Raw genomic sequence first — 25,679 nt, 5'->3', positions numbered from 1 at the left:
TCATAGAGGTTCTTTTTGAAAACTCATTTGGTAGGGGCCAGTAGGTACTCAATACCCATGTACTTTTGCAAAACTACACTGTGGGTAGTCAACTTGGTTATTTATCTGGGCTGCTGTAAGTGACTGCCAGAGCTCTTCCACTGCTGCTCCTCCCAACATTCAAAATTAGTTACATCCAGTGTTCACTGCATGCTCTCCCTGTTCAGGGCCAGTGCTTCCACCAGGCAAAGTAGGAGGTCGCCTAGAGTGTCAAGAGTTTGGGGGCAGCAAAATCCCACCAGTGTGAGGACCAGAGTCAGTCCTGCCAAAGAAGGCAGAGCAGTCCTGGAGCCACTGCTGTAGGGAGGAGGGAATGCTGTACTGGAGCTGCCACCGATAGATAAGTTGGGGGAGGAAGGTAAATAACCGAAGATTCGCCTAGGGTGCCAGATAAGCTTGAACCGACCTTGTCCCTGTTTCACTCAGCCTGGGGATAAGACAGGCTGGAAGGACTCCAAGGAAGAAGATGATGAGGTGCAGTGTGTCAAATAAATTGGTACATGTCTGTCCATGCCCTGTATGCTGCCCATTTCCAGAGTTCATGCTTTAGCTAGAAAGAAGAGGCATGTATGATTGCACATGTTCTCAAAATGAGCTTCTACGCGTTTAAGAACCACCTCTGGTGATTCTCGTTGCTGTGAGGTGGTGAGAGCAGAGCCCTGGTGCTACTCTAGATCTGAGTGTCAGGGAGTGATCACTTTTTTTTTCCATGGCACATCTGGACAGGTCTGAAGGCACACCAGTGTGCTGGTTGGGAAACAGTGGTGTAGTAATCGATTTCCTCCTAATCCAGAAATTCAGATTCAGGTACCTTTATTGGCATGACAATTTTACATGTGTTGCCAAGGTATACAGAATAATGAAAATAAAAGGGTGAGAAAAAAAGGAAAAAAATTACAAAATGGTAATAAGTTAAAGGTACAGGTTACAGAAAGTACAGCATCAGGGATATGTCTCAGGTTTTGGTGCTGGTCTGGATTGTCACTGGTCAGGTTTCATTTCTGGCCTGGTAGCAGGATACCATATATTTTGCTGTTTATAGCTGCTGTTTTTTCCTGCTCATTCATTTGTAGGAAGTTTGATTTTCTCTGGGAAATGTGCATGTCTGATATCTTTGTTTTTTGTACAGCACAGGAAGAAATGCATTTCTGTTTCTGTTTCTCCGGTGTTGCATTACATTAAAGTCTAGCATCTTGGGATTTCCAGATTAGTTTTGTATTTCTAGTCTGTGATCACTTATTCTTTGTTTAGTGAGAGCCTGTCTGCTTTTTGCCTTTGACAGAGGTGAGGTATCCTCCTATTGTGTATTTTCTGTATAAGGATTTGTAGCAGCCCAGCTTGTTCTCTTTTCCAATTTGCGCCTTCCAATATGAAGTGTGTTGGTGTTCTAGGTGTGACGGAATTAACATTCTGCACATGCAGAACTGGCCCTGCAAGTGAACAGCTCGTCAGAGTGATAGTGAGCGCTTTAGAGAGAAAAAATGGGAAAAGGAATGAAACAGTGTTACTTTATTGTGTGAGTAATATAGTCTTAGAAGCCTATAGTGAATCACTGCACTTGTTACCCTGCAGCAGCAGAAGGTGAAATCTGGGAGGGGAAAGGACACAAGTGAGCACAGAGAAGTAGTATGGTCTTGTATGGTCTTTTGGCAAGTCTTGTGGGGGTCAGGAGGCCCCCCAAGCTGGCCAAAAGTCCCTGGGGGTCCAGCGGGGGTCCGGGGGCGATCTCCTGCACGCGTGACATCGGGAGCCAGGAACCAAAATGGCGCCGGCGCTACCTTTGCCCTGTCACATGATAAGGGCAAAGGGCCACCGGCGCCATTTCTCAACGCAGCCGTGGCCAGAGAGAGGGAGATTGCGCCGGGACCCCCCCACTGGACCCCAGGTAATTTAAAACATTTTGGGGGGGTTCGGGAGGGTGAAAAACAGAAAAACAGAAAAAGGCTCCAAAAAGGGCACCTGATTGATCACATCCAATGACACCTACAAAACAACAAACCAATCGGAGCGTAGCGAGAGCTCCGTCAGTAACAGCACTGCAGCCAATAGAAAGGAAAAGAATAAGACAGCCAAGGAATAAAAACAATTTAAAACGCCAGAAAGTTGCATGGCTGATGACCTACAATAAATTCTGCAGAACCGCAGGCCAGTTGGCATGCAGAGACAAATCTGTCAACAACAATATCACAGCCAAAAACAACAAGCCACATGGACTCCCTTTTTTGTCTCATTCATTGGCATGCGAATTGTTGGTTTTTTTGCATTTCTCCACCAGTTTTTTGCAGTTGGAGGAATGTACCATTTTATCACCGCACCCCATTAGAAATTGCTGCAATAGTAGTTTCCTGCCTGCATAGGAGCTGGTGACTTTTAGGTTTAGTGAGGCATTTTTAATTCGGATTTGGATGAGAGCGATCTGATGTTTTTGTAGCTCTGCCGTCCTTACCCAGTATTGGCTGCAATCCTGTGCTGAGTAAGTTAGGAAGTGAGAGATCCACCCTTCTGACCAGCAGTCAGTGGAGAAGGTAGAGCTCTGCTTTGAATACTTTGCTATTTGGTGATTTTTATATGGGAGGAAATTTTTAATCCTCCTTTCGTGCCCATGAGAAAGGAGTGGGGAAAAAAGGACCTTCATCCCCTTTTTTTGCATTAATTTTGGATCTTTCAATCTGAAGGATCTCAGTGACTTCTAGGAAGAGGTTTAGGGTGTGGAAGGATCCTGTTAGGAGAAACCCGAGGCTCCCTACAGGAAAAGAGAAGTTGGAGTTTTTCAGTCAAGCAGTTGACCCCAAATATTGTGCAAGAGAGATCCTTAAGGGATAGGAGAATCCATTCCAGTGCAGCCTTATATTCCACTTAACTAGAATAGAGGGGAACCTGGAAACATATCATGGAGCCCCAGACACAGATCAGTTTGGATTTTATTTATTGAAGTGATTATGAATATAACAACAAATAAATGTACTCAGTGCCAGTTAATTACCATTGAACGAGCTGAGCTGTAAACATTTTTATTTTGAAATACTCCTTCTTGTGTGTCCAGTCAGGTTACTGGCCATCTCCAGGACAGAGACTGAGAGCTGTAACCTACACCTATAGAGACAATTACCCTACACTTTGGGCCATGGGGTGATTTCTCGCTCCATTCAGAGAATCCACACCAGAGTTTAGTGGGACTTTGGAAGGATTAAACCCTGGAATCAAGTAATTTATAGCTCACTCTCTCTAAAAGAGGCTACCTTTCCATATGTTCTAGATTTTCGGTGTCGCTGTGAACAAGTGCACAAGCTCAAATGTACATCACTAGTTCTGTTCCCTCCCTGATGCCTGATTTTCTTTTTGTTCAAAAATCATTACCTTTCTGAAGTTACAATAGGTATACTCTCTAGCCAACAACTCTGTGGGTCGTCTTCTAACTAATTTTATTTTTTTGACCTAACATGGTATTCTTTGTCTTTTTCATGATGCCTGAAATGGTTTTGAGATTCATATTTTATGAAAATATACTATAAATGGTGTAATTGTGTTGATAGGAAGAAGGCGAGCTGATCATTGAAGGTCTTCTGAATATTTCTTGGGGGCTGAGACGGCCTATCAGGCTTCAGATGCAGGATGATAATGAAAGAATCTGTCTTCCTTCCTCTGGACTGTGGAAGAATGAACAACCTGAATTCAACAGGTGAGCTAAAAGGTGGTTTACCTGCTATCAAAGAGAGAGAAAAGTGTTTTTGTGGTTTAATTTGTTTATAAACTCAAATTCTGTTTCCTAGACTGATACCACTATGTAAAAGTGCATGCTATAAGGACCTAATTTGTCAAGCAGACTGAGAGCCCCACCAGTGTATAGTACAGTTAGATAGTACACAGGCTAAGCATTTAGCCAGGGAAACTGACAGCCTGAAAATTGCCTAGGTAAAGGTATGTGCAGGGATTGACAACTCCCGTACCCCAGGGGAAAAGGAAGGTGGGCTCAGAGGCAGGGTGGAGGACAGCAGCAATTCACATAGTTCTGCATTTTCAAAGCTATGGCTGTGGTTTTCCATAGAAAAAGATGAGGTAAAGCTCTGCAGGTATTTTTTTGCAAAGAGAAAGGATGTTTGTACTTTCCTTTTGAAAATTGGTCCAAAGCCAAAAGTAAAAGTACCCATAGACTTTGCACTTATGTGGATGGTTATGAAAATTGCCTCACATATAACTATGTAAAAAGAACTAGCTTTCTGCAGAGCAGCCCAATATTTCACTCAGTCTCCCTCTCTCTCTCTCTATGTGCTTTCTCTGTTGAAGTGATACTAATGAGTGCTTCCTGAATCGCTCTGAATACAGCGTGGAGGGGGGGGGGGGGAGGGGGGAAACCTGTGGACAACCTGGCTGCAACCAGATCAGCTTCAGGTGCAACTATGCTAATTTCATTGTATTCAAAGGTTTGTTGAGTTAAGCTGCATTACAGGAGGAAGAGGGCTCCAACTAGTGGAGATGGACTTGTCAAAACACTGCAGGAAAAAGAGTAGGGTTACAAATGCAGCCATTCCCCAACATGAACCTTCTCTCTTCCTCTTCCTTCAGCCTGAAGACTTTTGCTCTCATGAAATGGTGCTAATTCTGCTGATTGTGAAAGAGAATGGGCCAGGGACTGAGTTAACACATGCTCCGGGGCCCTGCCCACAGGAGGTGGAACCTAGGATTGCATGTTGGCATCATTCCTGGCCTACATTCCTTCACAATATGTTACTACTGCCGCCACCACCAGTGAGACTGAAGAGTCAGACCCACTTCTTAAGAAAGAAGGTCCATGGGTTTGGGGGACTGGGGGAGGAGAGAGCAGGTCTGAGGGGGAGGGCAGGGAGAAGGAGAGTTTATGGGGGAGGGAGAGAGGGGAGCAGCAGTGGTGTGAAGGAGATGGAGAGATGAAATCTGGGGACAGGGAGTAGTTTGGGAAGAGGGAGTTGAGGTCTGCAGAGGGACAGGCTATGAAGGCATGAGGAGATGGGGATTTTGCTGCTGGAAGACCCAGTGGTGGGCAGAATAAAAGGTCCCACTGGCCTCCCTTAATCAAAACTGGTCAGACCAGTTGCAAACCCTAAGATAGAGAGACTGCCATTTCAACTAAGGAAGAATAAAAGATGTGAATACCTGGCAGCAGACAAGAGAAATGGCCACGCCCATGCAGCTACTGCTGATCTAGGGCCATAGAAGACATGAGAGTGAGAAGATGGAGAAAGAGAATGGGCACTGGGCATCACTGGAAAATGGGGGTAAGGCATAATGCAGTGAACGAGAGAGGGAAGAGATGGAGGGGGGGACCACCAGCTGACATTGGAAGAAAATAACTTTTCTGAAAAATCTCTACATGTTGAAATTCTACTTTAAAGTAGAATTTGAAGTGCTGAAAAAAGTGTGAAAAGCAGAATATAAAAATCTAAATAAATAAAAACATGGTTAACATGTGTAGACAAGTATATTTCTTGCTTAAGGGGTTCTCTGATAACATGGACAAACAAAACTCGGTAGGCTAAGGAGATGTAGTTAATTTTAGCAGTCTTAGGGACTGATTTATTAAGCTTTTTTTCCCCATAAGCACAGAATGGGAGGATAAGGCCTTAGTAAATCAGGCCCTTAGTAGTTATTTTAACTTTGGTCTCCTGGACTCAAAACCCTCTACTCCCAGAAACATCAAACTCGACCCCAGGCCTTCACCCATCCCCCTGAAAATAAACAAACCTAACCTGCCTTCAAACACCAAAGAGACCTTCTGGGCTCCAACTCCGTGCTTGCCCCAAACTCCCAAATATAACTCCAAACTCTTCATCTGTACCCAGTGCTCCCACACCCCTCCAAAATGTCTGTTTCCATCCTGCCAGCAGCAACCCCAGTTGGAAATTTCTCCACTGACTTCTTTAACTTGCACCCTTGGCGTTTGCCATTTTTCTGTGATGCTGCAGATCCTAGGAGCGGGATGAAAATATCTCAGATACCGGGCACTCATTCTTACTTGGATGCGTCTTGAGAATTGATTTGCTTGGATGAAAATTATTGGAGCACATTTTTCCAATTTGGTATTCTGTTTATAGTGCATATTTTGTTTAAACAGAAAAATGGATTCTAGGATACACAGACCAAAACTGTGGCTGGAATCTCTTTTATGTATTTATTTTTTATTTATGTTAAAATATTTGTATTTCGCTTATAACGGACCACCTTGCTAAGCAGATTGCAAAGAAATAATTTAAAACATCTAAAATTACAATGAACAAATATGTTTCAGTTCAATCCTCAGATATGACATAATAATAATAAATATTACTAGCCTGCTGCTTTGATGTTTTGCCCTGTTTGCATAATCTAGGTATTGACTTGGCTTGTACCAGACTTTTCTCTGGTTGTTCATATGCATATCTTCAGCTGCCTTTTTCACCCTTCCAGATTATGGTGCATTACCTTTGCTTCTGATTTGCTTTGCCAATAGCTTTGAAGTTGCTGTGATTATACCAGGTCAAAAGTGAGCATGATATCCCAACAGGATCTTTGTCCTGAGTCCAATATGTCCCGAGATCAGAATGTCTCCTTTTATCTCAGTCTGAATTTAGCTTTATTAAACATACATAAGCACTGTTAACAATCATATAACAAAATGTCCCTCTCCTGGAGATGTCCTGACCTGCAAGAGTTTCCAAGGGGTAAAAGAACAGATGGCCAGTCAAATTCCCTTAACTGCCCCCTTCACCCCAGTGGCTAGTCCTCTCCCTTGGGTACTGGTCTCTGAAGTGGTAATCAGCAGGAGAGTGCAATCCAGACTGACTCTATAAGGGAACAATCATTATTATATATGAAAGATTACATCACTTTTTTGTGTTGCTCATTTGTTCATTTTATTAATGTAATGTCTATTTTCTGTTACCTGTTTGCTACTCTTATCAGATTAAATGTCCTTTTATGGTATGGACTTTAGGTGAGTTTTAGGACAAAACAAGTCTTTGAACAAGTTTGAATTGTCTGGTCAGCTATTTTTGTTTCTCCTTATATGTTAGCCCCCAGCCCCTTAAAACATGATTTTCTGGCATACACCAGTTCCTTATCTACAAAGGTCAGTTAGTCAATAAACTATCCTGCTATTTGTCCATCTCTGTTTGTCCTGTAACTCCCAAATCCCAGGCACCATCCTATCTTCTGCCTGGCCTACATTATCTGCATTATATTTTAGGTTTCTTAGTTAAGGCTACTTGTATTGTTACATTGTATTGCAATTTATTTATTCAAAGATTTTGATTCAAAGGGATGATAGAGGGATATAGAGAATAAAAGCAAAGCATCCTTTTACATAGAAAAAATATGTGCATGTATTGAACACATAGTAGCAAACATTAAAAGTGGTTGAATTAGCACATCCTTGGATCAGAAATGGCTTTGCAGCATTCAGGCTTTTACGTGAAATCCATTTACTTGAGATACTGCAGGTAACAAAGGTTCCTCTCCCTTATACTTCCTTCTGCTGTAACAACTATCCCGTAATTGTAAATTGTAAATGCTGTACTTCTTTTATTCAGAAAGCACTGCATCGATTACGTCTAGAATACATTAATTTTGAAATCACTTCTTAGGTCGCCGCATCTCAAAAAAGATATAGTTGCGATGGAGAAGGTACAGAGAAGGGCGACCAAAATGATAAAGGGAATGGAACAGCCCCCCCTATGAGGAAAGACTAAAGAGGTTAGGACTTTTCAGCTTGGAGAAGAGACAGCTGAGGAGGGGGGATATGATAGTGGTGTTTAAAATCATGAGAGGTTTAGAACAGGTAGATGTGAATCGGTTATTTACTTTTTCAGATAATAGAAAGACTAGGAGGCACTCCATGAAGTTAGCATGTGGCACATTTAAAACTAATTGGAGAAAGTTATTTTTTACTCAACGCACAAATAAACTCTGGAATTTGTTGCCAGAAGATGTGGTTAGAGCAGTTAGGGGTAGATTTTAAAAGAAGCGCGATCAGCCTACTTTTGCTTGCGCATCAGACTCAAGCAAAAGTACGCTGGATTTTAGTAGATACGCGCGGAGCCGCGCGTATCCACTAAAATCCCTGGATCGGCGCGCGCAAGGCTATTGATTTTGTATAGCCGGCGCGCGCCGAGCCGCGCTGCCTAACCCATTCCCTCCAAGGCCGCTCCGAAATCGGAGCGGCCTCGGAGGGAACTTTCCTTTGCCCTCCCCTCACCTTCCCCTCCCTTCCCCTACCTAACCCACCCGCCCGGCCCTGTCTAAACCCCCCCCTTACCTTTGTCGGGGGATTTACGCCTCCCGGAGGGAGAAGTAAATCCCCGCGCGCCAGCGGGCCTCCTGCGCGCCGGGCCGCGACCTGGGGGCGGGTACGGAGGGCGCGGCCACGCCCCCGGACCGCCCCGGGCCGTAGCCACGCCCCCGTACCCGCCCCCAAAACGCTCCCGACACGCCCCCGAAACGCCGCGACGACCGGGCCCGCCCCCGACACGCCCCCGACACGCCCCCCTCCGAAAACCCCGGGACGTACGCGAGTCCCGGGGTCTGCGCGCGCCGGTAGGCCTATGTAAAATAGGCTTACCGGCGCGCAGGGCCCTGCTCGCGTAAATCCGGGCGGATTTACGCGAGCAGGGCTCTTAAAATCCGCCCCTTAGTGTAGCTGTGTTTAAAAAAGGATTGGATAAGTTCTTGGAGGAGAAGTCCATTACCTGCTATTAATTAAATTGACTCAGAAAATAGCCACTGCTATTACTAGCAACCGTAACATAGAATAGACTTAGTTTTTGGGTACTTGCCAGGTTCTTATGGCCTGGATTGGTCACTGTTGGAAACAGGATGCTGGGCTTGATGGACCCTTGGTCTGACCCAGTATGGCATGTTCTTCAGGTCGCCTCCTTCACTTGAGATGGGTAATGATGGGCTGAAGACAGAAAGCAAGAGGGCTGTTAGCTTGCCCTTTTTCAAGGGCTCACATATGCCTAATTCAGCAGCTCATACATAGTCAGGTGAATGCATAATTAAGGCTTTTAATTAGCAGACCTTCCCACTCTTGTACCAGTTTCTTTGTTTGCTGTGGAATTCAACAAATGGTCAGTTCTGATGAATGACAGTTACACAGGTTTGGCAGGCTCTGATAAACTATGATCCTGGTTAGACATTTAGGACCATAAAAAGAGGCCTCAATATTATTGCAGGTCCGATTATCACACCGGACCATCTGTGCTGATGTTTCTTTTGGCCCCATTTTGGAACCAGCTCGGCTAGCAAGGCTATTAAATCCTTCAGGCTTGTAACGTACACAATACTGTATTTGGCTGCCTAGGGCAGAACAGGGCCTGTCTATTTTCTCTGCATTTAGCTGTGTGAAGCCCAAATAGGCCAATGTCAATTTTTACTGACATCAGAGGCTCCATCTTAGCTGCTTGTCCTTGTTAGCAAGAATTGGGATATTTCCTACAGAACACTCCTGATACCCTCTTAGACTGTGTTTGAATATAGTTTTGTATATAATAATATTTCAAGGTATTTGAATTGTGAATTTACTTGTGAAATAAAATGATATACCTAGTGTTTTGTTTCAGTAAACATGACTAAAAATCAGATACATGTAGTCTAAAATTAGCATCATATTTAGTGATTACTACAAAAGTAAATAAAACATTTTTATAGCCCCCCAGTCAGAATTTAGATTTAACAGTTACATATTTGACAGATCATCATGTGGAAAACAGATTTGGTATATAGCAGAGGTTCCCAAACCTGTCCTGGAGGCTCTCCAGTCAATCAGGTTTTCAGGATATCCACAATGAATATGTATGAGATAAAATACAGGCAGTGGAGGCAGTGCATGAAAATCTCCCTCATACATATTCATTGCGGGTTTCCTGAAAACCTGACTGGCTGAGGGTCTTCCAAGACAGGTTTGGGAACCACTGGTATATAGCATTACTCCTCTTTTGATTATTATTTGTATCTTTTCACTGCTTGGCAATTTTCATTGTTGATCATCAGTGAAGTATGGGCTCTGGCAGCCTATTGGATTCTGTGAGTCTTCATTTTCATCTATTTGTATGTTTTCCTGTTGTATCTTTCATCCTGCCCATCTTTCTCCCTCTTCCCCTGACCATCGCAGGCCCTGGTGTAACGTGCACACTGAGCAGCTAGTAGACATTCCTAGGGCCAATTGGGCTTCAAGCTGAAAGGGGACTCAAATTTAGACAATTGTTAATTTTTTGTGTTGGCATTTTTTATTTTATTATGGCTAGGAGACTGAAAATTTGGATAAGTGGCTTAAGCATCTCTAGACCTCTGAGAGGGCCTGGGTGTCACAAAAGCATGACTGCCAAGACTCTGTTCTAGGGACTGTGAATGCTGGCACGTCAGTGTTAATAACTTCTGCCCAAGGAGCAGGAATCAGTTATGTTTTGTAGGGTTTGGGTGGACCCTTGGACACTGTGGCAGCTGACCACACCCATGGGGGGAGTCCCATGAGGGGCCACACAAACACAGATTATATCTTTTATTAGACAGTTTATGAAGCCACCAGAGGTGGCGGTAGTGAGTAGAAGATGGAACCCAACTGGACTAGTATTCCTCAGGGTGTTGGAACAGTGGTTTCTCTGGTAGCAGTGCTGTAGGAAGAATTGAGAAAATGAGTACACTCAGATATTCACAGAGTCCCCAGTATGGAGAAGCCCCGATATAGGGAGAGCTGGCCCTTGAGGAGCGAGTACCAGATCCCTGGGCACAGAGACTCGTTGGCAAGTACTCACGCAGCAGTTCTCCATGGAAGATGGCACTGGTACTGGAACGGAGGCAGGCCCTCGAGGAGCGAATACCTGGTTCCAGGGAAACAGCTCTGAGGAGTAGATGGTAGTTGTACTCACAGATGATGTCTGTAGCAAATTCTTCCAAGTAGAAGAGGAAATGGACACAGGCAGCGAGTCAGGGAACATGGGCCCTCGAGGAGCAAGTACCGGTTCCTGATAGTGACCTGAAAGAAGCAGAGAGGCCCCAGAGGAGCGGGTACCTCGTTAACAGCAAAGAGTCCAAATAAAAGTTGGAGGCAGAGTAGCTGGGTACGGAGAGCGAATCCCATCCATAGGAATTCCCTTGCTAACTCAAAAGGCTAGCAATAAACAACAGGCTTAAATATCCGGGCAGTGTGGCATCATCACAGGGGGACGCCCCTGAGGTTCGCGCTATGGAGGAAATAAGAATGAGGGCCACGCGATGCGCGCACCCTAATGTACCTGAGGAGCATGGCGGGAGGCAGCACCCAAGCCGATCCGGGCTGCCGGAGAGGACGGCGGGCAGACGCCGCGGCAGCCATACGTGCACAGGGAGCAGGAGGAGTCACAGAAAAAGAAAGGTAGGCGGAGTGAAGCCGTCGGGCAGCGACAGTTGCAACAGTCAGGTTTGGAAAGGAACCTGTGTTTCCCATAGGGCTGACACAGGATCATTGGACATAACCTCTTCTTTTGAGTTCTAGATAGTTTTTCTTCCGCATACAAGAAAAATGTGGATAAATTATTTCATAGGAACAATACCAAAGTAAAATAATGTATTAAACTGGGAGAAAAAGCCTAACATAAAGGTTTCAACATTTTGATTTAAGTTTTACTCTGTGTTCTACAAGTTACTGAATCTGTCATTTTTTACTTCACCTTACTGCTGTCATAATTTAAAACAGGCAGTTTTCTACTGCTAAAGGTCTCAGTTTGGGGACTTTGTTTATGTCCTTTGCTTGTCTGGTGAAATAAAACCACAAGAGACAAAATTGTGTTAAAAAGTATATTTTCTCTTTTATATTATCAAGTGCTGATATTTTTCAGATATGAATCCTCACTGGTGGAAAGCACGGACAGAATTGATGAGTCTAATAATAATTCAGTAAACCCTTCAATAAGCCTAAAATCGGATGCAAGTGAGTAAAGTACTAAAAACAGTTTAAACCAAAAATGATAATTATAAATGATTTTGTAGGTTTCATGCACTTGTCAGGATCCCCAATTTTGCCAAGTCCATGCCATCAATGCAGTATTATCGGAATGATCTGGAATTGATTCAGGATGATTTGAAAGGTTCTGAATTGGACTACAGCATGGATGGTTTTCATGTATTACAGTATTGGTCCTGAATATAAAGCAACCCCCTTACATTTGGGCCATTGTGGTAGAAACATCTTAGTGTGGCCAACGGCAGTCTCTACAAGCTGCCACTGCTACCTTCTCCCCTACTGGGCTTGGCCAAACACCACTTCCTCTTCCCTAGCCAGGCTGGCGGAATGCTTGTGCCTCCCTGTGGGGCCCAGCATTTCCTTGGTGGGCTGCAAATATAAGACCAGGTTGGTGTTTGAGAAATATTTTTCACAAAAAAACCCTTTCTCATATTTGGGCCCACATAGTAATTGTTTCTGAACTTTCACTTTTTTAAAAGTATCATCTTCTCCATTTCTTCTCCAGTGCTAAGTTTTTTATATATATATATATATATATATATATATATATATATATATGCATAACTCTGCACACTGTCATCACTAGTAGTTGGCTCAAATGCCTCAAAAAAAATATTTCTTCTTTGACATTGTATTGATCGTTAGCATCATAAAAGTATCTTATTTATTGGGCAAATCCATGGGCTCCTTAGTGACCATTACTGCACAATACCCCTGTACTATTCAGTATTTCAAAAGTATGTGACAGTAGTAAAATTCTCACTGTTTCAATTAAGAAGGTTTAGAAAATCCTCTCGCCCCCCCCCCCCCTCTTAACCAATGGTCAGTGGATTTTTGCAGCCTGGGGAACAGGCAGCAGCAGTGATAGACCCGGGAAGAGGAGAGGGCTCCAGCCTTGGAGGGCCCTGGTGGGGAGGAGGGAGGTGTCTTTGTTCCCCCCATCAGGGCCGGGAGGGGGATGGGAGAGAGAACTGCAGCAAAGATATGAGGGAGGAGAGGAAGAGAGCGCGAGGGACTGCACATGGGTGATGCAGGGGCGAGAAGACCGAGAGCTGGGCTGGAGTAGGATGGTGAGTTTGGACCTCACTCAGGAGCAAATACACTCATAATATACTCCTATCATGCTCCCCTGCCTGTTAGAACAAATTATTGGGGTTGAAGGTAAATAATTATTGCATTTCACCCCTGGTGAGAAAGTCCTAGAAGAATTTTCTAAGTCCTGTTAATTAACAAACGATTCTTTAAGCAGCTTCCTTTCAGCTCTGGCAGCAACCACCTTAGCAAGAGTATCACCGCTGACTTCGTGTTCACTTGATTTGCTTGGCCCATTCTAACCCCAATGCCATAAATGATATCGCACATACTGAAAAGAACAATCGCATGCCACTCCATATAGTGATGCCACTCCAAACATGGCTACTCTTAAAGGCACAGGGTATATGCAGGGGAACAGTTGAAAACATTACTAAAATCAATTAGCAGTACAATTTCCAGTTCATTAAAAGCATGCATTACATGTTTGCTGTCACTGTTTAAACTTACAGATCTTTTTCTCCCAGGATCATACTTGAGTTTATGCTATAACTGGACCTGAGCTGTACCAGTGTAATGCCTTCATGGGGCACCAACATGCATAATCGTAGGAATGGCTAAGTAGGACATTGTTTCAGGAATAAAAACTGGAACAAAAAAAAAATCTTATGAGTTTATTGTTTTTAAATACCAATTGAAGCAACAAAAAACTAACTAAAACTATTCCTCTAAATCAACTTTTGGATGAAAGACTGCACATCGGGAAATGTTTAGAACTTTGCTCCACTCATTTTATATATATGACAGCTCCACGCTTTTACAGTTCTCAGTAATAGATTTGTATTATAACTCACTCTTTTCACATAGCTTTAGAGTTTCCCTATCAATGACCTAATGCTAACTTTGTTTTTATATTTTCATTCACACAGCAGATGCCTGTGAAGAGGAGATTCCTCAGCTAATGCGAACAAAAAGTGATGCTAGTTTCATGGTACAAAGAAGAAATAATTATCGCAGCCCTGGTGATGTTCAAAGGATAAAACGTCACCGATTTTCAATTAACGGTCATTTCTATAATCACAAGGTATTGGTGATGATGTGCTTACCTGTTTGCTTAAGCAATTGTCATAAGGATGCGAGGTGGCTATTACCATTAGATTACAAATATCTTAGCAAGCAAAGAGCCAAGACATATTCAAGAGTTACCATCTCTTCCCACAGGTGTATGTGTTATCGGTTAGACTGCGGCGTAGCAATCTGTTGAAGGAGCTGCTAGGAATTAGCAGTCTGTTAGGGTTTGCTCCTCCCAAGGGGAGGAGTTAGCAATCCTGTTGAGCTTTGCTCCCCCAGAGGGGAGGAGCTAGCAATCTGTTATCGACTCTGCTAGGGTTAGCAATCTGTTGGCAAACTGTTATGGAGTTACTCCCCAGAGAGGAGAGATCAGCAACCATATAAGATCTGTTCTTCCAGAGAGGAGGAGTTAGTATCTATTATGGATCTCCGCACAGAGTAGCAACCTGATGTACAAAAGTTCCCCTGAAGGGAGGTGTTGGCCATCTGTATGGTTCCTGCAAGACGTAGCAATTGGTTATGATACAGTTCCTGAGGAAGGAGATGTTAGCAACAGTTGAGGGTTAGACTGCAAGGTAGCAGTTTGTTGTACTCAGCTCTTGACGTGTGAGAGATGAGCACTCTAATGTAGAATGGTGAATCCTTGGGCCGATGGCAGATGACAGCGCCCTCAGGAGGATATCATGAGAGGGACCACCGACTAGGCTGGAGTATGGAGACAGACACAGTTCTTTATTAGACAGGTAGTAGAACCACCAGAGGTGGCAGTAGTGAGCTGATGTGCCCGGCAGGGCTGAAGTCCCTCAGATCCTGGAACTGCTATCTCCGGGTTTGCTGAGCTGTAGAGAGAGACTCATAGATAGTGAGTAGACAGGGTATGCTGGATACATAACCAGAAGTAGATGATGCACTCACATAGATTAATAAGAAGGCTCAGTAGCTGGAGAGAGTTAAGCCCTCGAAGAGTGAGTACCTGGTTCCAGGGACAGCTCTGAGAGAGCGATGGTAACTCACAGTTATCTATCTCTGTAATGGTTTCTAGGCAATAGAGAATAGTTAGTAAATTCAGGAACAGGAGCCTCTAGGCGAGTACTGGTTCCTATATGCAAACTCAAATAAGAACTCACAATACCTGTATATGAAATAGCTTCTGAAATAGAAGAGAGTCTTCGGAGGGTTTTAGGAACATGGGCCCTCGAGGAGCAAGTACTGGTTCCTATCTGTAATAATAACTCATGATCTCCGTACCTGTGATAGCGTCTTAGACAGAAGACGAGGAGTGAGTACCGGTTCCTATATGCAACTGGAATAGAAACTCACAATCAGGGCCGGCGGAAGCACTAGGCGAACTAGGCGGTCGCCTAGGGCGCCAGCTTCCCGGGGGCGGCACTGCCCCGGTAAAATTAAGAGAGCCGCGCTCAGCCGCTGCCCCGGTAAAATGAAAAGAGCTGCATTAAGCCGCCACCCCCCCCGATAAAAATAAAAGAGCCGCTGCCGGCAGCCCGCCCCAAAAGACCCATCTGACCTCCCCCAGCGGTTCGCGTGCTCCCGGTCTCTCCCGCTGCTCTTTCTTCCCTGCTGCCGTTGCTGCCGGGCTATCAGCACGTTCAAGCCCAGTGGGAACGGCAGCAGTGCAAAAAAAAAAAAAAAAAAAAGCTGTGGCATCCGCGGCTGCCCTTTTCTTCCTCCCGCCCCCCCCCGACCTGAAACAGGAAGTGATGCGCGGGAAGGAGAAAGAGCGGTGCCGCATGAAAAAAATAGCGGCGACAGCAGCATCGGCCCCCGAGCAATTGAAGCAGCCGTAATCGGGAAAGGAGTCAGCAGCACGAGCCTCCCGCAGCCGATGGCATTCTTCCTTTTTGGCCTGCGGGGGCTGGAGGAGGAGGCTGTTGCAGCTACCATTTGTGCTGGGGGGGGGGGGAGGAAGTGAGTGAGAGAAAGAGAGAGAAGCAGCCAGCCTGCCTGTGTGTGATTGAGAGCCTGTGTGTAAGTGAGAGAATGTATTTGATCGAGAGCATGTGTGTGTGATTGAGAGAAACTGGTCAGAGAGCTGATGTATGTGTATATGTGAGAGACAATGAAAGTGACTGCTCAAGGAGATGACTGATGTGTGAGAGTGTGAGACAGTCAGGGATGTGACTGATGTGTGTGTGTGTGTGTGTGTGTGTGAAAGAGAGAAAAAGCATGGAAGTGTGAACTCTGGGTATGTGAGAAAGCATGGGAGTAAGAAGCCTGGTGTTGTGGGGGTGTATGTGAAAGAAAGCATTGGAGTGAGAAGCCTGATTATGTGAGAGAGAGCATGGGAGTGGGAAGCCTGTGTGTGTGTGCACGTATGAGAGACAGACTGGTTGGTAAGGTGACGGTGTGACTGGTGTGTATGTGAATGTGAGAGAGAGAGAATGTGATTCAGGGAATGAGAAGCCTGTGCACCTGGAGAGCAAGCATGGAAATGAGAGAGAGACTGGTGTATGTGTGTGTGTGTGTGTGTGTGTGTAACAGAGAGAAAGTGATTATGGGAATGAGAAGTCTGTGCATGTGAAGAGAGTGAGCATGGGAGTGAGAACCTGGGTGTGTGTGAGACACAGCATGGGAGGGAGAAGTCTGTATATGTAAGACAGAACAGGTGACTGGTGTGTGTTTGTGTGTATGTGAGAGAGAGAAAGAAAGTGATTATGGGAATGAGAAGCCTGTGCATGTGAAGAGTGAGAAAGCTGGGAGTGTGTGAGATACAGCATGGGAGTGAGAAGCCTGTATATCTGAAAGAGAACATGGGAGTGGGAAGCCTGTGTGTGTGTATGCATGAGAGAGATCAGGTGACTGGTGTGTGTGTTTGTGTATGTGTGTGAGAGAAAGAAAGTGATTATGGGAATGAGAAGCCTGTGCATGTGGAGAGAACAAGCATGAGAGTGAGAGACTGGTGAGTGTGTGTGAGAAAGAGAAAGTGATTATGAGAGTGAGAAGCCCATATATGTAAGTGGAACACGGGAGTGGGAAGCCTGTGTGTGTATGGCATGAGAGAAACTGTTCAGGAAGGTGACTGGTGTGTTTGTCAAAGACTGTTTGGGAGATGATTGGTGTGTGAGAGACAGAAACTGGTCATGGGGGCATGACTGATATGGTGTGTGTGTGAGAGACATGGGCCCTAAGGAAGAGGACCATGAGTATAGAGCTTAGCCACTACTGCTGCTTCTGTTGTGTACTACAGCCTGCATGGAAGAGGAGTAGGAGAGCTGCTGGAGGGGGGTAGGTAAAAGTGGCTTTTTAAGTTTATTTTTCTTGATTGACTGCCATTTTAATTATTTAATATTATGTGATGTGTCTGCTTTTTTTGTTTGAGCAACAAGTATAGCTTTGGTTTATGTTTATTTTATTTATTTTTATTTATTTATTTATAAAAGTTTCTATACCGTCGATAAGACAAATCATCTCAATGGTTTACATGGCATAAAAATGTCAAATAAGTGTTCTGTTATAAATACAGACTTCGTTATTTTCATTAATGCACAATGTAAGTTAATTGTGTGTGGAGGCGGGGGGGTGGGGCGGCATAGCTGACGTTTCGCCTAGGGCGCCTAAAACCCTTGCACCGGCCCTGCTCACAATGTTCACGTCTGCAATTGTTTCCAGGCAATAGGGAGTCTTCTGAGCGTTCAGGGACATAGGCCCTCGAGGAGTGAGTACCGGATTCCATCTTAGCAATCTGAAAACAAGAGGAGAGAGCGGGGCCCCCGAGGAGTGGGAACCCCTGGTAAGTTCGAGGAGGCAGAGCAGCGGAGAATGAAGCGGGTCGAGATGATCCCTGCAATCAATCCCTTGCTAACTGTATTCATAAGTGTAAGCAAAGACCTTTTATGTTGGAAACGGATGACATCACTACAGGGGGACGCCCCTGAGGTTCGCGCCCTTGCTGGTATAAACTTTGGAGTGCGCGCGCCCTACGTCATCAGGAACATGGCGGATCCGCAGCGTCAGGCCAGCCCGGGGACTCCGGGAAGAATGGCGAGGAGAAGCTGCGGCAGCAACTGTCCATCAGACCCAAAGGGAGTCGCCTCAGAGGTAGAGAGGGTGGAGCGAGGGCAAGAGCAGGCACAAACGCAACAGTATGTGATCTCTTTACAAACTACTTTTGACCATAAAGAAGGCAGTTTTCAAAGGAATTTAACTGGGTAAAATGGTGTGACTGAAAATTGCCGTCCTGAAATGTGGTTAAAGGTACATGCAGGTTCCATAGCATGCATACGTTAGCCACAGGAAGAAGAGGCATGTTGTGGGAGGGGGGAATATTCATCATATTTGTCCAGCTAAGTCCTGGACTTAGCCAGATAAACCATGGGATTTAAAAATCCTGCCATTTGGATTGTTCCTGATATAGCTGGATAAGTGGTAGCCAGATACCTTTTTAGCTGGCTAGCATCATTGTGTTTTGGGGCAGAACAGCTAAATTAGCTGGATAGGTCAATTTTTAGCAAAATCTAGCTAACATGGAATTAGCTGAGTGTATTCAGCAGCGCACCTATGCCACTGAATATCTCAACCAAGTTTATCCAGCTAACTTTGCTGGCTGCCCAGTGGCTGAATATTGACCCGCAATGGCATTCATTCAGTTTTCAGCTGTATGCGTTCTATTTAGCCCCTGCTCAGCTGCATTACTAGTTTCAAAGAGAAACAACGTGTTTGAAAGTTTGCATTTAAGTTTGCATGTTAAAAGTTTCCATGTAGTTTGCAACTACACAGCCTACTCAAAAATTGCCTTCAAAATATTTTGAAGCCTACAGAAGAGCAATTTGGTTTTGGCTGTTTAGAGTGTTGAAAGTGTGTGGTTTCTTGACATTTTGTTTCCTAACTAGTCCAGCAGCTCTGATTCTTTGACGATATTTCATTATCCGGTTAATGCTATTACGTTTTGGAGTAGTTCTGCCGTAACCAGGTATCAGTGGAAAGCTGTTGCTCGCTTCATGGTTTTTGAGTTGCAGGTCTTTGCACACTATTGAAAACAAAATATTATCTTGCTGAAAGTGTCTCGTGAAAACATGTGATTTTTAATTCTTTTGTCACCAGTTCTGGATTTAGAAAACAGTACACTATGAGATCCATATTCAGACACAGTCTGGATAGCAAAGTGACTAACATTGGAGGTATATTCAATAGTGCAGTTACACTACTGAATATAGCCGGATATCTTAAAGTTAGCCGGATAACATTAGGACAGCTGTTTGGCCTGACCTGACTTAGCCAACTATCCCCCTCATTTATCAAAATGCGTTAAGGCGTTTTTGCATGCATTAAGGGCTTATCGCATGCGAAAAGCCCCGTTAACGTATGCAAACACGTCTTTAACGCACGCGATAGCACCACATCGTATGGTGCAATGCAAATTTGAAAAACAGGAGGATTTAGGGGTGGGGAATGGGCTGGGTTAGCCAGTCTGCAAAGTGCTATCGCACAGACTTAATGCACAGACTTAACGTCACCCAAAGATGAGATTTGTGCAATGTTCTCTCTACCTAGCTTGATGTTACCCAGGTAGAGAGTCCATTAAGCTAGGTTGAGAGAATATTGCACAAATCTCATCTTTGGGTGAGTTTCCTCACTCCGAAGGTCATCAAATCTTCACAAGAGACCACTGTTCTGTTTGTACGTCTCACGTTGAATGTCAAAGTGGCACCTAAGCCCCTACACTAATACCTAAACCTCACCTCCAGTTGCTAGGTGGGCCTCCCATAGGGATACAAATACCTATCTAGGGAGAAGACATTATGGCTAGTCTGTCTCTCTCTCTCTCTCTCTCTCTCGTTGAATGCAGGAAATACATCAGGTATTGAAAAGGTTATCGCAATTTGCGCTAACTTAGCTCTTCGCATAGGTAATTAGTACAAATTGTGATAAACTGTATATTAGCATAAACCACACTCCTTTTGCTATCACATGCGATACTTGGCGTATTTTGATAAATCCAGGCCTACGTCATCCGGCTAATTCTGAATATGGGGGGGGGGGGGGGTTAACTTAGCAGGCTAACTCAACTCCTCCCAGTTATGCCCCCGGACACTCCTAACTTATCCAGCTAAATTCTAGATTCCTAACTTATTAAACAGCTAGAATTTAGCCAGATATGTGCCCAAATATTTATTTGGCTGGCTAAATGCTTTTGAATAAGGACCTCCATAAAGCTGGTCTCCATAAATAGAGCGTTGTTTTATAAACTTACAATGGCAGAATATTTATTACAGGATTCATAATTGAGTGGTAGTATAAAACACCCTACAAATTGTTCAAGGCATCATTCATTTAGAACTGAAAGTAGATATGCAGGGAAGAAAACTACTGAGCAGCCTGCATTAAAAATAAGCAGAGCTCAGAGGTGGAGAAGAATTTCTAAACTGTTTCACATGGAAAATCATGACTTCATATAAGAGCCATAAATTATGATACCGGAAACAAGATTAACAAGATTTGTTAGGATACCCCAGTTCTGAACAAGTTCGTACATAGAAACACCCACACCTCACAGAGAAACATATCTGTGTAGCACATGCTGTACATTTATCATTCTGGAGTAACTAAAGCTAGACAGTTCTAAATTGGTTTTGTAATTAATCTTATATGTCTGTGATGTCCCTTGTCATTACCACTATGAGATAGAAAATCTTATCCACAGGTGTCCAAATCCACGAACAGTTTTCTTTCCTCAAAGAAAGTACTTAGTATAATAGCAGAATAGCACTGAGTATTAGCACTAGGCACCTTAGGTTACTAAATTTAGAATTATAAATTTTAGGACCCTAAACTTAGGGTCCTAAAATTACCTAATTTTGACTAAAAATAGGCATCTTGCTTAGGATCCTAATATAGAAGTCTAATTTAGGGGCTCATCTTTTTTGAATATTGACCTTTATTTCTTGTTAAATGCTGGTCCTTTGTGATAGGAGTGCAAACTATTTTTCTAGGACAGCACCCTGGCATGTAAAACCTATTGACAATTGTCTATTGTCTACTGACGTTCAGAAAAAAAACTCAAGACTTGGCTATTTCTACAAGCCTTCCCCTAATCTGGGACCTCCCCAACTACAGTAACACTCCAAGGTCCTCTAGCCGATGTACCCCAATTCTGATATTGTATATGACCTGATATTATTTAGTTCTGAGTTACTCATGCCTCTGGCTCTTCCTCTTCCCAGTTCGAGTACCCCTGTTTTATTGTAACTTTTTCGCTATATTGGTTTATGTTAACATTATTGCCCCTTTGTTCCTTGTAAACCGATATGATATGATCTGTATCATGAATGTCGGTATAAAAAAGCACTAAATAAATAAATAAAATGTAAGTGCAATTTAAGTGCATAAATAAGTTTTTGAAAATCACCATGACAGTATGTTACATTTACATGCATATTGCTTTTGAAAATTACCTCCATGGTATTACAGGATTTGTAATTCCACAAATTGTTCAGGTTGGGATTTATGGCTTTGACATGAATGTTTATGAAGAAATCATGTGTTGATGGCCTATCTTACTGCAGTAGGTAGGGATAATGAATGTGAAGGTGGCAGCTAAGCATGTTGCTGAAAGCAGACCTAAAATCTTAACCTAACAGGTCTGCTTTTTCAGAATACTTAGAATGTCTAATCTAATATATGTCATGCATATTCATTGTCCCAAAAGCCAGACTTAGTAGATGCAGTTTCAGGACCAGGTAGGGAAGCTTTTGTTTAGATCGCCAGTCTCCAGAAAGTCTCTTCCTAAGCAGATTAGGTATTTGACATTAATCTTTCAAAGATAACATTCATGCAACCCTAACATTTGACTGGGTTCAAGTGCCAGCTCTGGCAAGATGCTAGTTAGAGAACTGATGGCAGCTAAGCACCACCAGGCCAATCAGCCTGCCGATTATCCCCCACCTACTTAAATATAAAGGGTCTCCTTTATCTCCAGCTCAGAACCTTGATATCAGTTTTCTGTCAGTAAAGCTTACCTGCCCTGCCCTTTTTGACTTCCAATAACACTTTTCCTCCCCCCCCCCCCCCTTTTCCACTGCTGTTTTATGCTTCTGTTGTGAGTAAATATTCAGGTTGAGGACCTAACAGAAATAAATTGTTGCTGAGCAGTAGCAGTTTAGACCACTAGCATTAGTGTTTTGATTCATCACGCCTCCGTATGGTTCAGTTTTGTTCTGTGAAATGCTGGCTTTTAAATATATTCTGTCCTAAGCCAGTCCTCTTGAATTATCACAAGTGCTTGTCCTTGCCAGAACCCCGGAGGGCCCACCCAGCATGTGCATGTTCTTTTAATAGCAAAATACAAGAAACTACCTACAGAATACAGTAAATCGACATATAAACAATAAAATGAATGGTCTAAACCATAATTAACAACTGGATAGACAATGTCATTAATCATCTATAATAGCATAATGTATGCAACATCTTAAATAAATCAAAATGAAGATAAGAATAATATTTCAAAACAGAGACATTTTTATACATACATTCAAACAGCCATTACAGTGAGACCGTCTAGCTTAAATCAAAAACATTTTTACATTCTATAAACATTCTCAATCAAGAATATCCAAGCATTTATTAAAACATTTTTTTACAGATGCTTCCAGTTCACTAATAAAGCATAAAACTTTCCTCCAGTGTTTCCAGACTCTGTTATACTACTCCCCAAAGTTTCTTGTAATGAAAATTCACAAGTTTTTCATATGTCTTCAGTTTCTCAGTCTTACAATGAATCCCCATTTGCATGTTTTGAGATATTATTCTTATGTTCATTTTGATTTATTTAGAATGTTGCATACATTATGATATTACAGATGATTAAGACATCATCTATCCAGTTGTTACTTATGATTTATACCATTCATGTTATTGTTTAGAAGTATATTTATTGTATTCTGAAGGTAGCTTTTTGTATTTTGCTGTTGAGATATACCATCTAGTATATTGTGAACTTTTTTATATATTACCATCATGTTTTTTTTTTAATACCTTACAATATATATTATAATAATGTTTAATAATAGAATTACACACTATCCTGAGTGGCTAAGAGATGCTAAATATACATTTTGTATAGCATAAACCTTGAACACTACTAATCCTTATGACATCTCTTGCAGACTTTACTAGAAATAGACCCTTAGCTTACAACCTCTCACAATAATGAGGCATTGTAATAGTAAAAAAAATAAATACATTTTAGATTATTCAATTTTTCTAGTTCTAATTTAGCATTACTGATAAGAGAAATTGGTATCAATGTTTAGAATAATAGCAGCCTGTAAGATGGTGTTGCTTTGTTCTATTATAGACCAAAACAATAATGGTTCCCTCAGACCTAAAGCATTACAATATTGACTAACCTTTTGGGAACAGAAAGCTTTTCAAAATGATGCAGCACACCAAAAGTCTTGTTGCTAAGTGAGCTGACTTTAACTTCCCTAAAACACTGTACAACAATTTTAGGTCACAAGAGAAAGGGAAATTCCAGGATTTTAATTGAGGAATCCTAATCTTTCAGGCGTTTCTGGTTCAAGCATTCTTTATATAGCAGTTGCTTCCTATGACTTTTATAGCCAGTCGGTATGAAGCACATATTATACGCCTTTAGATTAAAATACCCTAAAACGATTTAACATCTGTTCCTCCTCTCGCAATACTTATGTAATTAACAGCACAGCTCTTGAAAATGAGTCACATATGTATTAAGTCAGTTTCATTAAAGGTATCGCCTAATGCTTATTGGTTGACCTTTATTTCTATTTACCCAAGTGGACTAACATAACTTGCACCTTACTTTATTCTGTAACAAATGAAATTGATGATTAAATGGAATATTTCCTATGAATAGGAAAGGTAATTCTCAAAGGCATTTCCTGGGCAAAATGGTGCTTTACCCATGGAAATAGTTTGTTATAAAGTTGCCCACCCAGTTTGTGGGTAAACTTATGTAAGGGTATGTCCTGTGTGTGCGTACGCTTACCTGGATTGAGCAGTGGTATTCCCAGGGACGGGATTGCAGAAGGATTTGGATTCAGCTCATACGTTTGGAATTTCAGAAAATGTTGTGCATGCAAATCCTTGTAATCCTTGTAATCCTTTTGTGGATTACAAACTGGTGGATTACAAGCTTTCGTGGATTACAAACTGGTTAAAAGACAGGAAACAGAGAGTAGGATTAAATGGTCAATTTTCTCAGTGGAAAAGGGTAAACAGCTGAGTGCCTCAGGGATCTGTACTTGGACCGGTGCTTTTCAATATATATTTAAATGATCTGGAAAGGAATACGGCGAGTGAGATTATCAAATTTGTGGATGATACAAAATTATTCAGAGTAGTTAAATCACAAGCAGATTGTGATACATTACAGGAGGACCTTACAAGACTTGAAGATTGGGCATCCAAATGGCAGATGAAATTTAATGTGGACAAGAGCAAGGTGTTGCATATAGGGAAAAATAACCCTTGCTGTAGTTACACGATGTTAGGTTCCATATTAGGAGCTACCACTCAGGAAAAAGATCTAGGCATCATAGTGGATAATACTTTAAAATCGTCAGCTCAGTGTGCTGCAGCAGTCAAAAAAGCAAATAGAATGTTAGGAATTATTAGGAAGGGAATGGTTAATAGAACGGAAAATGTCATAATGCCTCTATATCGCTCCATGGTGAGACCACACCTTGAATACTGTGTACAATTCTGATCGCCGCATCTCAAAAAAGATATAGTTGCGATGGAGAAGGTACAGAGAAGGGCAACCAAAATGATAAAGGGGATGGAACAGCTTCCCTATGAGGAAAGGCTGAAGAGATTAGGGCTGTTCAGCTTGGAGAAGAGACGGCTGAGGGGGGATATGATAGAGGTCTTTAAGATCATGAGAGGTCTTGAACGAGTAGATGTGACTCGATTATTTTCACTTTCAAATAATAGAAGAACTAGGGGGCATTCCATGAAGTTAGCAAGTAACACATTTAAGACTAATCGGAGAAAATTCTTTTTCACTCAACGCACAATTAAGCTCTGGAATTTGTTGCCAGAGGATGTGGTTAGTGCAGTTAGTGTAGCTGGGTTCAAAAAAGTTTTGGAGAAGTTCTTGGAGAAGTCCATTAATGGCTATTAATCAATTTTACTTAGGGAATAGCCACTGCTATTAATTGCATCAGTAGCATGGGATCTTCTTAGTGTTTGGTTACTTGCCAGGTTCTTGTGGCATGGTTTTGGCCTCTGTTGGAAATAGGATGCTGGGCTTGATGGACCCTTGGTCTGACCCAGCATGGCAATTTCTTATGTTCTTATGTTCAAATTAGCAGATGCAAGAGAGGGAGAGTAGTTTGGGTGGAATAACACATTCATAAGTTTGCTTTGAAAATTACAAGGTCCATTTTCAGCCCCTATGCGGCTCAGCTAGTTAGCCGGATAAACATACCTGGCTAACTAGCAGGGTATATTTGGCATCTCGGTTGAATATACCTAGCTATCTTAAAGTTAGCCGGTTATTCATAACCATTTAACTTTAAGACAGCCCTAGGACGCGACTAGAGTTAGCCACATAAGTTAAGTGGCTAACTCCGCTCCTCCCGTAATCTCC

General features: G+C 42.8%; 1 protein-coding gene and 1 long non-coding RNA gene across 9 annotated transcripts in view; one reads left to right on the top strand and one right to left on the bottom strand.

Annotated features, from left to right (window-relative positions):
* Positions 1–25,679, top strand: part of RASSF4 (Ras association domain family member 4) — a 150,834-nt gene that overhangs the window by 111,952 nt on the left and 13,203 nt on the right. For 6 of the 7 annotated variants that reach the window (XM_029609610.1, XM_029609605.1, XM_029609611.1 and 3 more), the window contains 3 exons: positions 3,573–3,718; positions 11,862–11,953; positions 13,948–14,102. In XM_029609610.1, coding sequence (XP_029465470.1) covers positions 3,573–3,718; positions 11,862–11,953; positions 13,948–14,102 — 393 coding nt within the window. The remainder of the gene's footprint in view (positions 1–3,572; positions 3,719–11,861; positions 11,954–13,947; positions 14,103–25,679) is intronic. The other variant, XM_029609609.1, reaches the window with a different exon arrangement.
* Positions 8,822–25,679, bottom strand: part of LOC115095627 — a 48,518-nt gene continuing 31,660 nt past the window's right edge. For both annotated transcript variants that reach the window (XR_003857830.1, XR_003857831.1), the window contains exon 3: positions 8,822–8,947. This is a non-coding gene — a long non-coding RNA (uncharacterized LOC115095627). The remainder of the gene's footprint in view (positions 8,948–25,679) is intronic.

The sequence above is a fragment of the Rhinatrema bivittatum genome, chromosome 7 (assembly GCF_901001135.1).
Source record: "Rhinatrema bivittatum chromosome 7, aRhiBiv1.1, whole genome shotgun sequence".
Taxonomy (NCBI): Eukaryota; Metazoa; Chordata; class Amphibia; order Gymnophiona; family Rhinatrematidae; genus Rhinatrema; species Rhinatrema bivittatum.
This window is presented reverse-complemented; position numbering and strand designations above follow the sequence as displayed.